The sequence below is a fragment of the Larimichthys crocea genome, chromosome VIII (assembly GCF_000972845.2).
Source record: "Larimichthys crocea isolate SSNF chromosome VIII, L_crocea_2.0, whole genome shotgun sequence".
In the NCBI taxonomy this organism is placed as follows: Eukaryota; Metazoa; Chordata; class Actinopteri; family Sciaenidae; genus Larimichthys; species Larimichthys crocea.
Window position 1 is genome coordinate 15,110,567 of NC_040018.1, and position 14,645 is coordinate 15,125,211.

General features: G+C 40.0%; 1 protein-coding gene across 1 annotated transcript; it reads right to left on the reverse strand.

Annotated features, from left to right (window-relative positions):
* Positions 1-6,172: 6,172 nt before the first annotated feature.
* Positions 6,173-12,493, reverse strand: LOC104927843 (fibulin-7). Its single transcript, XM_010742020.3, has 8 exons — positions 12,303-12,493; positions 9,933-10,092; positions 9,674-9,844; positions 8,955-9,080; positions 8,062-8,247; positions 7,833-7,970; positions 7,377-7,512; positions 6,173-7,178 (listed from the first exon to the last, which is right to left on the reverse strand). Exons 1-8 carry the CDS (start codon positions 12,369-12,371, stop codon positions 6,815-6,817), a joined length of 1,350 nt encoding a protein of 449 aa, XP_010740322.1. The 5' UTR covers positions 12,372-12,493; the 3' UTR covers positions 6,173-6,814.
* Positions 12,494-14,645: the final 2,152 nt, after the last annotated feature.

The window sequence follows — 14,645 nt, forward strand, 5'->3', positions numbered from 1 at the left end:
CTAGACTCCAAATGGTGCAAAATGCTGCTGCAAGACTTTTAACTGGTTCAAAAAAGAGACACCACATCACCCCAATCCTGGCACACTTACACTGGTAGCCAGTGAAATTTAGAGTTAATTTTAAGATTCTATTATTTGTTTACAAAGCCCTAAATGGTTTAGCTCCCCAATATATTTCTGATCTCTTAGTTCCATATCCTGCCCCCAGATCTCTCAGGTCATCATCACATCGGCTCCTCTCAGTCCCCAATTCGCGCCTAAAAACTAAAGGCGACCGTGCCTTTTCTGTAGCTGCCCCCAAGCTCTGGAATAGCCTACCCCATAACATAAAGGCCTCCCCCACTATTGATATTTTCAAATCCAGTTTAAAGTCTTACCTCTATGATCTTGCTTTTAGCTGAGTCTGAGGCCGCACTATTAAGAATCTTGTCTACTTTGTTATTCATTTTTCTTTTGTTTTGTTTTGTCGTTTTTCATTTCCGCCCTGATTGTAAAGCACTTTGGGTCAACTTCTGTTGTTTTTAAATGTGCTCTATAAATAAAATTGACTTGACTTGACTTGACATTCAGTCGTGGATTGAATGATCTGAATGGGTTACCGAGCGTCAGCATGCAACTGTGACGATAGAAACATGTCGATTGCAGAGGGCTCAATATCAAGAGGTAAGTCAAATACAGCGGAACATAGATTCAACTGCACTAGTCCAGCTGCCTGTGACTTCACAACAGCATCCATTCTCCTCACTCTTCATATCCATCTATCCAGACACAAAAACACAAACAGTTGTGGCATAGTTACGCAGTGAGTCAGTGGCATAAACATTTTGTGTGTGCTTGTATGTGTCTGTCTGTCCATAAGAGAGAAGGACAAAGTGGCAGACATTCAAAATGTAGCATTGACAGTCATTGGCATTAGACACAGACTTTGTTCAAGTTAATCACAGTCAGCCTTGTGAAATTCTGCACAGCAACCAGCTGCTGTTAACTCCCAGCTCCTTATCTTGCTTAGCAGGTCCATGCCGAATTTGTGTGACTAAAGTTCAAAAAATGCGATCTCTGATCACAAACTCTTAGTTAAATAAAATAAGGGAGAAACAGTGCGGCCTGGTTTCTAATAGCAGTCTCTTTTGTGTCTAAACAGTTTCCAGTGTGATATTTACGGAGTAATGCATTTTGAATATTATGGAAGGCTGTGACTTGTTGTTTGAGTACTGTATTTACAACAACAAAATCCCATATCTTCCAGAGCATTCAAAACATTGGCTCTGACAACTGGATATGAAAAAGAGAAAAACAGAAAAAAAATGTTAGTAAAACATCCTAATTGACATTGATGAGAACTGACATCCCTTTTGGCATAACACAGGAGCAAAACTGATGAAGTTGATTTAACAACCTTCATAAGGTGTTAAGTCCAAATGCTTTTATTTGGCTCTCTGTGAAGAACTATGTAATAAGAATCTGTTGAACTTACCTCTGACAGAGCGCCCTCTCGAACTGCTGGGACATGCAGATGCCACAATTATCATTATTATCAGTCTATACACAATACTGCATGCCTGTGTGTGTCTTCCATGCAATGTTCTAACTCCTTCATGCATTGCATCATTGCATCTGTATGAGCTCCATTTACAAATGCTGAAATGACTATCTACAGTGTGACTAATCCAATGAACAGAACATTTTGGTCCCTCAGTTGGACACCATAAAACATGTTTTTGATGCTTTTTTACTTGCAGATTTCTTCATTTGCTCACGCTGATATTCAGTCAGTCCTCAGCTGAGTCCTGCAGAGCTTCCTGAAAACATATTTGGCTTCATGATGATTTATTAAAATGATCAAACATATGTTTTGTTGTTTTGATATTAAAACAACAGTTTAACAGTATGTTCAGATCTAAATGAAACAATAGTTATACTGTAGAAATAAATGAATTAAACTGAGAGGAAGACGAGCAGGTGCTGCTGTGGTCTGGACAAATAAAAATACAACAAAACTGCAACAGGATTAACTTGAAACATTTTTGATAAAATAATTTGTTTGAATATGTTTAAATATCTTAAATGTGTATAAGATCATTGCATCTCACCTGCTCTCTCATGCTGTTCCTCTGTCGGCTGTCTGTCAGTCACTTCCCAGCTGAGCAGTGGTCTGGTGTTGTGTCTTTTATAGAGCAGCTAACTGACAAGTGGTCCCGCACCATCTTGACATCACCCACTCAAAAATATACAGTATATGCATGCTGTTTGTGTAGAACCGTGACACTTTCAGTCACACTGTCTGTCACACTGTGCAGCTATAACACTTCAGAGAATAAATTAGTTTTAATGGGTGTCAGCTTGACTGCTGCTGTATTAAAGGTTAAGTGTCCTTTAGACAGTATTCATTCAAGCTGCCCAATGGTTTTTGATGAAATGCTCAGTGATGCAAGTTTGTTCTTTATAATTTTATTTTAAACTGTTTATAATTATTGTCTTCCTAATTAATTTATCACAGGATGTCGGTTCTGACTAACCCTGCTGGATACAGAAGAACTTCAGTCATCACCTTCAACTTTTGTCTTGTGGGTAGGCATGTTCTGACACAAAGGCATGTGTAATGCTCACACTGAGATCTCATTGATCTGAGATTGAGTGGCATACATCACCACGATGAGGCAGACTGTGAACGTCGAAGGTTAGAAATTCAAGCCAGGCCTTGGACCACAAAATACACTTTTAATCAAACTGCCAGCAGGGTTCAGCCATGAGGGGTCAAATTGAACTGGCGGTGTGACTTCATTTCATTATCACGTCTACATTTAGATACATTCAGACAGATTCAGTTGATGCAACTTCGTCTTACATCATCAGTAGTGTGTAGTGTATAGGTGCTGTGATGCAACATTTCTTAGACATTACAAACTATAAAAGAATAATAATGCTGATATAATGAACAAATACAGTTTAGGTTTCATCAATGAGGACAGCTCAGTCAGTATAATATATTTCAATCTCCAATGATTTATAAACTCTAAATACAAATAAAAGTGACAAAAGAGACTTGAGGACAATGATCAATAAGATCACCCTCCCTGCGTACATAGCATTCACACCAACACACACTGACTGGTTTTTCCAGAACAAAATGCTGAAATTCAGAAAGATGGTGTAACTGTATGTAAATGTTAACACGTCTGCTTCTTCTGAGCCACAATAATTACAATAACTTAATTTATTCACAAAACAAAGGCTGATGTGGCCTGTTTTATTAGTAGCATGTAACCAATAGAATAGAAAAATAAACTGTTAAACAGGCAAAATGTTGGTAATATACATTGATACAAAATTTTGTGGTTTTCATCTTTTCTGTCAAGTGCTCATTTCCCTTCCGAATGACTTTTTTTCCATAATGGGTCTACTCCACCCTCATTACAAAGCTGTCTCAAAGATGTCAAACGCCGGTTGTCTAATAATTTTCTTCAGTTAAATGAGGACAAGACAGAGATCCTACTCTTCACTTTCCACTTCATCATATAACATGTTAAAATGCTTTCCTGATGACAACAAATACAAAATGCCGCAGCCCAGTTATTAGGCCACATCACCCCTGTCTTTGCATCCTTGCACTGGCTCCCTGTTCATTTTAGGATCAATCCAGCCTTTAGACAAGCTGTATCTGCTGATATCTATCTGTTGCTTTTAAGAGGCAACATATTGCACATTTGCACATGTAGGCCTATGGTTTTATGCCTGTAAGTCTACACATATGTGTCTTTGTAAAACACTCTCTTGCTTTTAAAGTGCTTTATAAAGGAAATACTTGGTCTTGCATTAAGAAGGCAAGGAATTCAAGGAATTATTAACTTCATGAAGCTGGTTAAGATAATGCTGAGTGTGTGAATCTATGCTTTTGCACCCTAATAGAATCAGGCCTGAACATAAAATAATCATAGCTACATACTATAAAAAAAAGTCATTGTAATACATTTTTAGAAATATTAAAAACAATCCAGATATTAAAAATCTGGTGAGGCATGTCACACTGTCTGTATAAATGCAAGAATGTTCCTATGACCACCTTTAGAGCCAGAGGCTAGATTAATTTGGCTTTGGTTGATTTAACACATGTTTTGTAATGTTCCTGACTGTGATGTTTGAGCTCCAGCTTCAACCAAAACATAGTTGAAAACAAATAAAAATGATTACATTTGTGTCTACTTTTATGAAGGACATTAATACACTAACAACTCACACTGTTTGCAGGGTGCAGTGCAAACTATAGATCAGTTTCAAAAAGGTGGTTTTCTAAAGAGCAGTAGGGGGCAGTGTTACACCACCACAGCATTCACAGATTTTCTTTTGCAATGACTTTGTAAAAACATCAATGAGTATACTTACTGATGTTTGACTGGATAATAAGACAGAAAAAGAAAGCATCAGTGTCTTAATGGTGCATCAGGCAGAGCAGATCAGGTGTCTGATTTAAGAAATTAGATATCTTTCCATATCCTGACTGTTCTGCACTGACCTGCAGTACATACCTGACCACAGTTACCGTGGGCACTGCTGGCATGCCCATTATCCCCTCTCCCTCCTCCCCTTACCTGCATGCCCACATCAAATGGCCCTAAGCCAAGCTGACTGTGAAGTCCTGTCTGCACTCTCTGGATCTTCAGCAGACCAGTCACACTCTTCTTTGTTCCATTAAACTTCAGACAAGACCGAGGTATTCCCTTTCAAAAGTAAGTACCAGTGATAACCCAGCCTGCTGTCAAAGAGAGAGTGCTGGTTTCTTATGACCATACCTCACAACCAAACCGAGATCAAGATATTGATTTCAGTCCTGAACACACTGGCAGCACTCATTAGGATCTTTTTTTTTTTTTTTTTTTTTTTTTTTTATCTGTACGGTGTGACTCAGTCACATTGGAGCTGTAGAGAAAAGGGTGGTGGAAATGGAGGAGTGGGGTTAGAAGGATCAGAAGGTAGATGTAATATGATATGCTCGAGGTGGGGAGGAAACGAGAGGACATTGAGAGGTGAAACAGTGCAGAAAAAAAACATTTTTCATTTTTCAAACAGATTTCAGACCAAGTCCTCTTATAGACAGACTTTCAGACTTGTTCTGCTGTGCATCAGGATGGACCTCGCAAAAAGGATAAGCCGACATAAGAAGAAAGGGTTTTATTTGCATTCTGGGATGGTCGGACATGGTGGGACAGGAGTAAGCAGTCTGGATGAACTCTGGATACTGAATCATCACCTCTCCCCCAGGGGCAAACATAAGGATGGCCTCCCATTCACCTATCCCTTTGCTTATTCTTCCATTAAGACAGAAGAAGCAGAAGCAGAGTAAAGAACAGTGAGAGGCCTATTATGTGGTGGTAATAAAGACAGCAGTTTTTAATTCAGCCTGCACCCCTTGGCCAGTGACTGACTGACTGGCCAGCGTGAATCGTCCTCTATTCAGCCTTCTCTATTCAGCCATCACTCTCTGTCAGCCTCTTTATCTCAATATGCATCTTTTTTTCTTCACTCAGCATACAATCTCGTTTTAGGATCCCATGGCTAAACCCCCCACCCTCCGCCCCTCAGTGGTGTCATCTGTGAGTTTCAGCCACAGTTTGGAGCCCCCTCTGCAACTAAAGATATCCTGTTTGTCTCCAGTGAACCTACACTTTGCCTCACTGTCCACAGATGTACTTTTGTGTGGTTTCTTTTTCAGATAGTTGTGTAGCACCAAGCAGTAAATAAATGGCTGGTGCAGCACAGAGCTGACACATTTCGTCACACTTCTCTAAAATGCCACATTTTTTTTCTTTCCAAATATACACCCCTCATGAAAGGAAAATAATCATACACACATAACTTACAGGGTCCATGTGACACACGCATTTTTCTGTGTGCTTGTTTTGCAAACTTAAAAGTTAAAGTCACTACACTGTACGAACACAGTGGCTCTTTGAGCAGCCTGTCTTTGGCTGTCTGTCTGCTGAACAGCACTGCTCTGTACTGCGAAAACTGTGTGTTTCCTAAACAACCACTGCTCACATATATCATTGCCTATATATATGTATATATATCTGCTCTTACAGCATATTTCACAAGGTAGAGCATGCAGCAAATAAACATTGAAATTGTACCAAGCAATTTATGCATTCTCAAATAAAAGAACAAACTTTTTAGGGTTTCCATGGTGGTGTTTTAATGATTGTATTGAAGGAAAAGCTATTATAGTTGTACTGAAACCAGAATATAAATAAAACATGACTGTTAAGAGAATTACAGAATCTTCACACATTATGATTACATGTCCAAACATCAACGTCAACATAGCACGACTGTCATTTACAAAAATAGCACTTTCTTTCAGGATGGGCTTTAGATGTTGAAAGCTGTCTTACTGTTTGCTACATCATGCCATTCACCTTTTAGTCTATATTATAAATAAGTATAAATATTTTCTAATAGTTAATCCATACAAAACAGTTGTTCATTTGGTTAAATCAACCCAAATATACATCTCTCAGTTTGGATTTCTATAGCTTATTATCAATGCCCCTCAACAACCCATATTCTAAAACATTGTTTGCACACAGCTGTGCAAGACATTTGTTAATCCATCCATCACTTAAGAGTTAATGTGCTGATTCATGTTTACTTTACTACTCTTTTGGGCTCTAGCAATAGTACATGTGACTTTAAAGATGGTCACCATGCTACATCACATTATTATACATCCATGAAAATACGTAGTCCTTAGCTAAATCCAAACCAGACTTTTGTTTGGGCTTTGTGCTCTAAGTGTACTTCCATTTTCCTCCCTCTCTTTTTAGAACTCATACTGGGAAACAAACATGGTGACTTTAGTGATGTACCTCCCCAGCTGGACTCGTTTCTCCAGCTCACTCATCTCCACTTCTGCCTCCAGCGAGGCAGGGCCCTGAACGGGGGTCACCAGCATCAGCTGACCTGTCACACGATCTGAACGCTGGACTGTGAAATGGCGCCGGGCTTGCTTTCCTCCCAGCAGGGAGAAACGAAGCGTGTCACCTATTGGACGCAATGCTGAGACCCTGAACATGACGCGAGGAGCTGACAGGTTGGACACGACAGCCAGGTAATGGTAGGAGAAGGAGTTCGGGGTCTGAGAACATGCCTTGTTGTCCACGGGACAGGGGTTACGTTCACAACGCCTGGAAAAAGAAAGAAGTAAAAAATGAGGAGGATGTAGCTGAAACCTAGTGGGAGAAATGGTGTTAAACCTATGGGATCAAATTCAGACCCCATATGTATTTGTTACTGTGCACATAAAAACCAAAAAAACACACAATTTATTTATACAATGGGGAGCGACCTTGGATGTAAAAAAAAAAAATTAAGAATAAGCTCACATAGGCGATGTCTTTACATATGTAGCATTAGGGATTTTGGGGCATTCCACACGGACACACTGGAAACCACCGTAGGTATTAATGCACATCTGGTCCTTTGTGCAGTTGTTTTGTCTTGTGGCACACTCATCAATGTCTGTGAAGAAACAGCAACACAGTAAGACATGTATTAAAACAGTTAGTTGGGCTATGATTCATAAGATTCATCAGGGTTGCAGTTAAATCCACTACAAAGTTTGTCAAATCTATGAGCTCCTAGAACAAAACTGACCTAATATCTAGCCTAATCTTGCCAGATGTGGTAAAGGCTGCACTGTGGTGTGGATGGGTTGTTTTTTCAGTAACATTTGGCACTACACAAACTATCTTGTGCGATACTTTATGTAATGTTGAGGGCAATACTTTTGAAATTGAAAACCAGTGATGGCCAAACAAAATACTGAAAAAGAAAAACACCTTTACAGCTGCGTCCATCGCGAGTCACATTGTATCCGACAGGACAGGAACAGCGGTAGCCCCCAGGGGTGTTAACACAAGCATGCAAACACAGTCTTCCAGCCTGGCCATTATGGAACAGCTCACATTCATCTATATCTGAAATGAACATTGCACACACAGTTAACATCTTACAATGAAACATAAACGTGTATATTTGTCGTCGTTACAAGGTAGGTATTAGTCGTACCAGTGCAAGTGACGCTGTCCCTGCCAGAGATGGTGTATCCTGGCTCACAGGTGCAGTGGGTGGTCCCCTGCACTATAGAGCAACGTGATGGACGAACAAAAGGCCCAGTGGTGGCAGCAGGCAAGGTAGAAGCAGCAGCGGTGGCTGGGGAGGTGGTAGCAGAGGTGTTTGTCATGGTGACAAAGACTGAATGTGGAAGACAGGAAGGAGGAAACATAAGCTGTTGTAGAGTGTATTTTTCATTCCCTGCTGTAATATTTTTGGTGTAATAGCTTTGTATAGGCTCAGCAACATTCATTCATTCTGGTTGACTGGGTTTTATCAGTGTAAAGCTCTTATATATTGATTCGATGGGGCCCTGAAGTTGCCTTTTTTTCTTTCTTTTTTTTAAATATTTGGATATATATCATTGTCAAAATCAATTTAACTAATTAAAGGGTTCCATGTTGGTAATGTTATTATCAGACATTATTAGAGCTCTCAAATGTTGATAATCCAGTATGAACTGGGCTGTAGTATCTATTGGGCTTCAGAGATTCACAGTCTGTCACTTTGTGCACTGACTCCACTGTCCACATAAAGCAGCAGCAAAGACTCAATCGTCTTGGACTTTGGCATTCAATAAAACCCACATTGTGGTATGTAGCACCAGCTTGTTTTGGCAAACCAAACCACTGGCCAATGTAATCTCCTTCAGCAGACTGAGAGGATTTGGATACAAGCCTATAAAAATGTGCTTTGCAGTAAAGTGTTGTCTTAAATACTTATTCGTTATATTTTTATCAACACCCAAACTCCAGGTATCTGACATTATCTTATTAACGTGAGCAGCAGTGAGATTGTAAAGTAAAACTACTTGCGTGTGGTCTGAGTATGTTGTGTATTATACCTACATGTTGGCACCGGGCTCTGACAGGTGGCTCCAGCCCAGCCTTTGGCGCAGACACAAGAGAACTGGTTCACTTCATCCACACATGTGCCACCATTCAGGCATGGAGAGGACGAGCACTCATTGATGTCTGAGGAAAAAGACAGAAAGGGAGGTTATAGGAGAAAACTCCATTCCATTTGAAGCTAGAGATACGAGGACATATGCAACCAAATATCTTTGATGCCTAAAGATAAAAGAACGTGACATCATGGTATATGTATGTTAGAGCAGTAATAAGGACAAAATAGAGCAGATGAGTTGATATTAGGTGCAGCCAAAGTGTAGGGGAAGCCCTGCCTGGATCAAACAGCCTTTGAGCTGTTATCTTAAAGCTGTCAGAGACATAGGGGTTGGAATATCACATGTCACAGCATTCAATAAGCTCTCTGGACAATGACCAAAGTACATAAAGAGGAAATATGATCATGGGTCACATATGAAATGTATCTCTACATGGAAAAATGATGGTGACATGAATAATGCACAAAAACAGGAATGGAAATAGAGAGCAGGGGAGGGGACGCTTACAAAGAAGACGATGACAGACTCAGTGGGTTAGATAACAGAAACAGTTAATGGTCAGGGTGAAGAAGAGGAAACACGCTTGTGGGAAGAAGATAAGATGGAGGGAGTGGGGAAAGTGACCACTACAGTGAGACCAGGTGGCAGGTGGCCTCTCACCTCGGCAGGTAGTCTGCTGGCCGCTCCAGGTCAGGCTTTCCTGGCAAACCCTGCTCTCTGATCCCACAAGTTCATAACCAGGGTCACACAGAAAGTGAACCTCATGGCCTATGCTCTGTGACTTGCCAAGTTTCCTCCCATTGACGGGTGCGTCCAGCTTTGGGCAGGTGCCTGTTGGAAAAGTACAAGGTGATAAAACAACCATGGTAGTTTAAACATCATGTGAATAAATCAGTCTTTCTGAAGGTTTCTTGCTTACTATTGGTGGTTCTTGTGGTCTGCTTCCCTGCGTTGCTATGCAACAAGTTTATTTTCTTCTTCAGGTTGTGAAGACTTTGCAAGTACGAGGCTTCATGGGCTGAGAGAAGCTTCTGGACCTGCTTTAAAGAGCCCTGTATTTCCTGCCTACTAGGACAGTCCTGGTATGAAACAGAGAGGAATGTCACAACAACTTGTTTACTGATGAGACCACAAAGAGTGTTTCAAATATCAGATTTTGATTCTTTGCTACAATATTGCAAATAAAAGTGTAGCCACATAATTATACTTACATTTAATTAATTTGATATGAGAAGATTGTACATTTTGTTTTAAAAATGCATCATTCTTAGCCTTAGGAGCATTTAAGAGTGTATTGCATTATAAGTAGGCTTATTTGAATCTTGAAAGTTACAGATTTTGTGTTAAAACATTTTCCTAGAAAAGAAATACTGTTTTGCTGAATTTATGAATACAGAAAAGCTGTTCCTCTGGCTCAGGTAAGTTAAAAATAAATATTTGTTAACATGAAAAAGAGACCACTGGACCATAAGTCAGTGATGTCATTGATGTATTAGCCAGAGAACTAACTTTCCATTTATTACAACATTTCCATTCATTCACGAGACTCAAAAGTTTTTACAGCCAAAAGATCTACATTTTTTAAGTAGTGTTTGAGACAGAAAATGTACATAAAGGTGTCTATGGGAACCACACATTCACTTTTTCACCACATCCAATCAATATGTTGCAATTTTTCTCTACAATTCGATTTTTATTTCCTACCCACCAGATTATCTCACAAATTAAATCGGCTTGTGTGTGCTTTCTTTGAGCATATTTTGGAATTTTGCAGGGAAGGGAAAGAAAAATCTTGATCACCTCAAACTCCTGAGGTCACTCTACCACATAAATCTATCTCTTTATTACTCAATTTTACAAGCAGAAGGTTGAATTACAAGTCTGCTCCATTGCATAAATGAACAAATGAAAGTCTGCTGAAGGAGTTCAGTCGTAGCCCTCGGAGCAGTCAGGCTGCGTACGGCACACAGGGCTGGGCTGTTATATGAAATGTGGCAGGATCTGAGTGTGTTTGGCCACTGTAAGTATCTGCAAGCAGAAACCTCCTCCTCTCAAAGCTGATACTGTAACTCAGTCATAAACACAAGAACACTCTTTGAAAGTAACTAGTCACTATTCTTGTTATGTGTTTTTTAGGTGTGACGCTGTGTGGAGGTTTAAAATCATCATTACATGAAGTTATGTAACTGCAACTTTAGCAAAAGCTATTAAGCTTGCATTATGGGGACTCACTTGCTCTTTATGATGTGGTGGCTTAAGGTTTGAGGTTAGTCAGTCGGGTTTAAACGGCCACAGCATAAACATCACCTGTTCTACAGCCTCCCTTTCTATTGGTTGGAGGGGTTAGGGAGTGGCACTGTTTTCTATCCATGTCCTTTCCTTCATTGAACAGCGTCATTCTACGCCTTCTGCCCTGTCCTCTCATGCATGTTTTTAGACAACCAATTAGTGTTTTCGTCCAGCCAGAGTTATGTAAGAAGAGTCAATATTTGTTGAAAACACCTTTCTGATTTGGACAGGACTGGAGTTTGGAGGGACTTCAGTCGGCCCGGGGGGGTTTGGCTGGTGTTTGTAGTGTAGTTGTCAAAGACCTCTTTCTGCCTTCGCTAAGCAACATTTCACATGGCTTCATGTTAACTGGGTGACAGTGTGTAGGAGGCATGCAACGCTGGAGCTCAAGATTACAGTACAGTTCTACTGAATCCAACCAGATTTGTTACAACAATCAAACAACTTTGAAGCACTGAAATGCAACTTTACGCAACACACAAACCTATGCAAGACCAAAATTGTCACACACACATACTGGACATTTATAAACACATGCTGGACATCTATCTATCTCTAAGTAACAAACAAACATGCTCTGACACAGATATGCATGCAAGGAAGGTCATTTACACACAAATACAGCTTTTTTGAAAAGGTCTAGCAGGATAGCCATATACAGTATATATTGAATGTATTCATTCGCTGGCACTTCTGGGGTCTTGTTTCTGAAGCTTGCATGCAAAGTGAAGGTAACTCAAGGTTTGCTCTGTCAAACATGTTCTACGTGATGCAAAGCAAGGACCTGTTCTGTACTTACGGTAAAAGGAGAGAGTTTACTAAGATATAAACCTTTTTTGCCATGCCTCAGTTAATCAGTTCAATAGACAGAGTACTTCTGTCTTTGAGAACAAAGGAGTGTCAAGGCTTTCAACATATTTAAATGAAATGAGATTATGCACCCAACTGTAGCTGTAATTCATTGATTAGCTCATTAGTCTGAGACATTGCACTCACTCACCTGTCCAGAAGCAGGAAGGAGTGAGCAGAAACACAACAAGGTGGTCACAATCGCCGCTGACAGAAGCATGTTTCCACGGATCTCAATCCAGTCGACAATCTGTCCTCTAACGTGTGAAAAGTTGCAGGCAGTGTGAACTTTCAGTGCGTGCAGGGACTCCAGGTGAGGGAATGACCACAGTTGGCAGTGGAAAAAGCTGCTGCTGCAGCAAACCGCTGAGGAATGTTGGGTTTACTCTTCAGGAGCCAATCAGGGAAAGAGAACTTAAGAAAAATGTGACCACATTATTATCCCTTTACCTAACTCGGTGTGCACTTCTCCTCTAAATCGTGTTTATGGAGAGGTGGAAGAAAACAGAACAGAAAAGATGTTCTGGATGATGCATGTGGACTACAGGAATATGAGATGAGAGTCATTCTGAAGGACAGAGTCATGAAGCATGATTATGTGCAAAATACAAATATAACCACAGCATTTCAAAACATAGGACTAGAACCTGCTCTCATTAGTATTTAAGGTCATTAAACAGCAATGATGTTTGCAAGCACAATGATATACCAAGCCAAAAATGCCAATTCTTTCATACATGAAACAATACATATACTGTATATATTGGAAAAAAGTTTCTCACTGACTAGAATCTGCTTGGCTCAACTTGATACCAGAATGCTGCATTCAAAACCAGTGATGGACGTGATGTCCATTGCCAGTGATGGAGGGAAGCTACAGAGAAGCTGTGCCCTCTACAGGAATATATTCACACATGCATTCCTGCAATTCATATGAGTTGGACTGAAAAAAAAAAAAAAACACAGTTTTTTCTCAGGTTTAAACATTACATATCTACATCATGACAATGGGCTCTGAGACAGTGGGCATCATGGAATACAACAAGCTGGATGAATATGACAGAATGTAAATATTTATTTTCTCTATATATATCATGACTGCAGTCTAATAAGACTCATTCCCTTATTTCTTCTAGCAATAGACCACAAATAAATCAAAACATTTAGCAGCTGTTGCTGTTTTGAGACTCTTTATGTTTAGACAGATTTGTATTTGTGCCGAGTGAAAATTGTTGTGCAAAGTAAGAAAGTGTGCAAATATTGTTGCGGTTGACTTATAAACAGCAACAGTCAGTACACATGAATATAAATAAATATAACATTCGTAAATCTGTTGGTATGGTGGAATATGGTGAAACAATAATGCTGTATGTTTGTGTGGGCAGAGACACTTTTTTGTAGTTGCTGTTGAGAATCAAGCAGTCAGGCTGCGTTTGTCCTGAGCTGGCTGACCATGCCAGAAAAGCAAATATTATACAGCTTTCAAATGATCTTCTCGAGTTTTACTGTGGGTGTTTCAGTGTCATCAGCATCTTCTTATCTACTGAAGTTACATTGATTATCAGAACAAAACTGTTGTTGTGGAAAATCCAGTCATTTAAATTAAAACAATAAAGATGTGAGTGAGTCTGAAACTGCTGTTGAAAACATTTACTGTGTAGAGGGACTTTTGTCCGCAGTGTCTCCAGCTGACACTGCTGCTTTTAAAAGAGTAATGAGGAGGCTCAGGCTCTTGAGTTCAGACAAGAAAGAACCGTGGAACACTGGTTCTTTTGGTTGTTGGATTCACCTGAGAAATCATCTTAGTGGGTGGCTGTGTCTGACTGAGCCTAGAACAGACTGTGTTTGCAGCTGTCGTTTGGCTCAGCAGGGTCATGCAGTCCCTTACTGATGTAGCAAAAATCAAAGAGATAAGAGGTAACTGGACAGCTGGGGATTGAATCCTCAGTGCAAAATACATTTAGCCCACAGGGGACAGAAATGAGTGGGAGTCTATTGTGTCGCTCTGCAGTCACCTCCAAACTCTGAATCATCTCCACAGTGTAGGAATCATGATTCATGCTTCCCACACTAAGTCCATAAAAAAACACTGTCACCATGTCTAAACAGACAGCTAGACAGCTCCATCCTGTACCTTTCCACACACACATCTGTCAGGTCATTTTGTACCACCAACCTCATGTTCTGATACACTTTAATATCCAGAAAAACATCTATTTGTGTGGACAAGTAAAAAAAAATGCCGACTGAACCCCAGTCTATCCATTAAGCTTCATCTGAAGTGATTCACCTGAATGACAGATGAATCAGTCAAACCTAAAACTTTCCCTTGTTTCAACAATCAAGAGTTGTTTGTCATCAGGAAATGACCACAGAGATGATGAAGCAACATGTTTTGTTCTCAGTGGCTGACTAGCATGAGTACACTACTTGCTGGCTGTATTGGAAAGTATTTACAGGTACTGTACCAAAGTATAGTTTTGAGATACTTTTA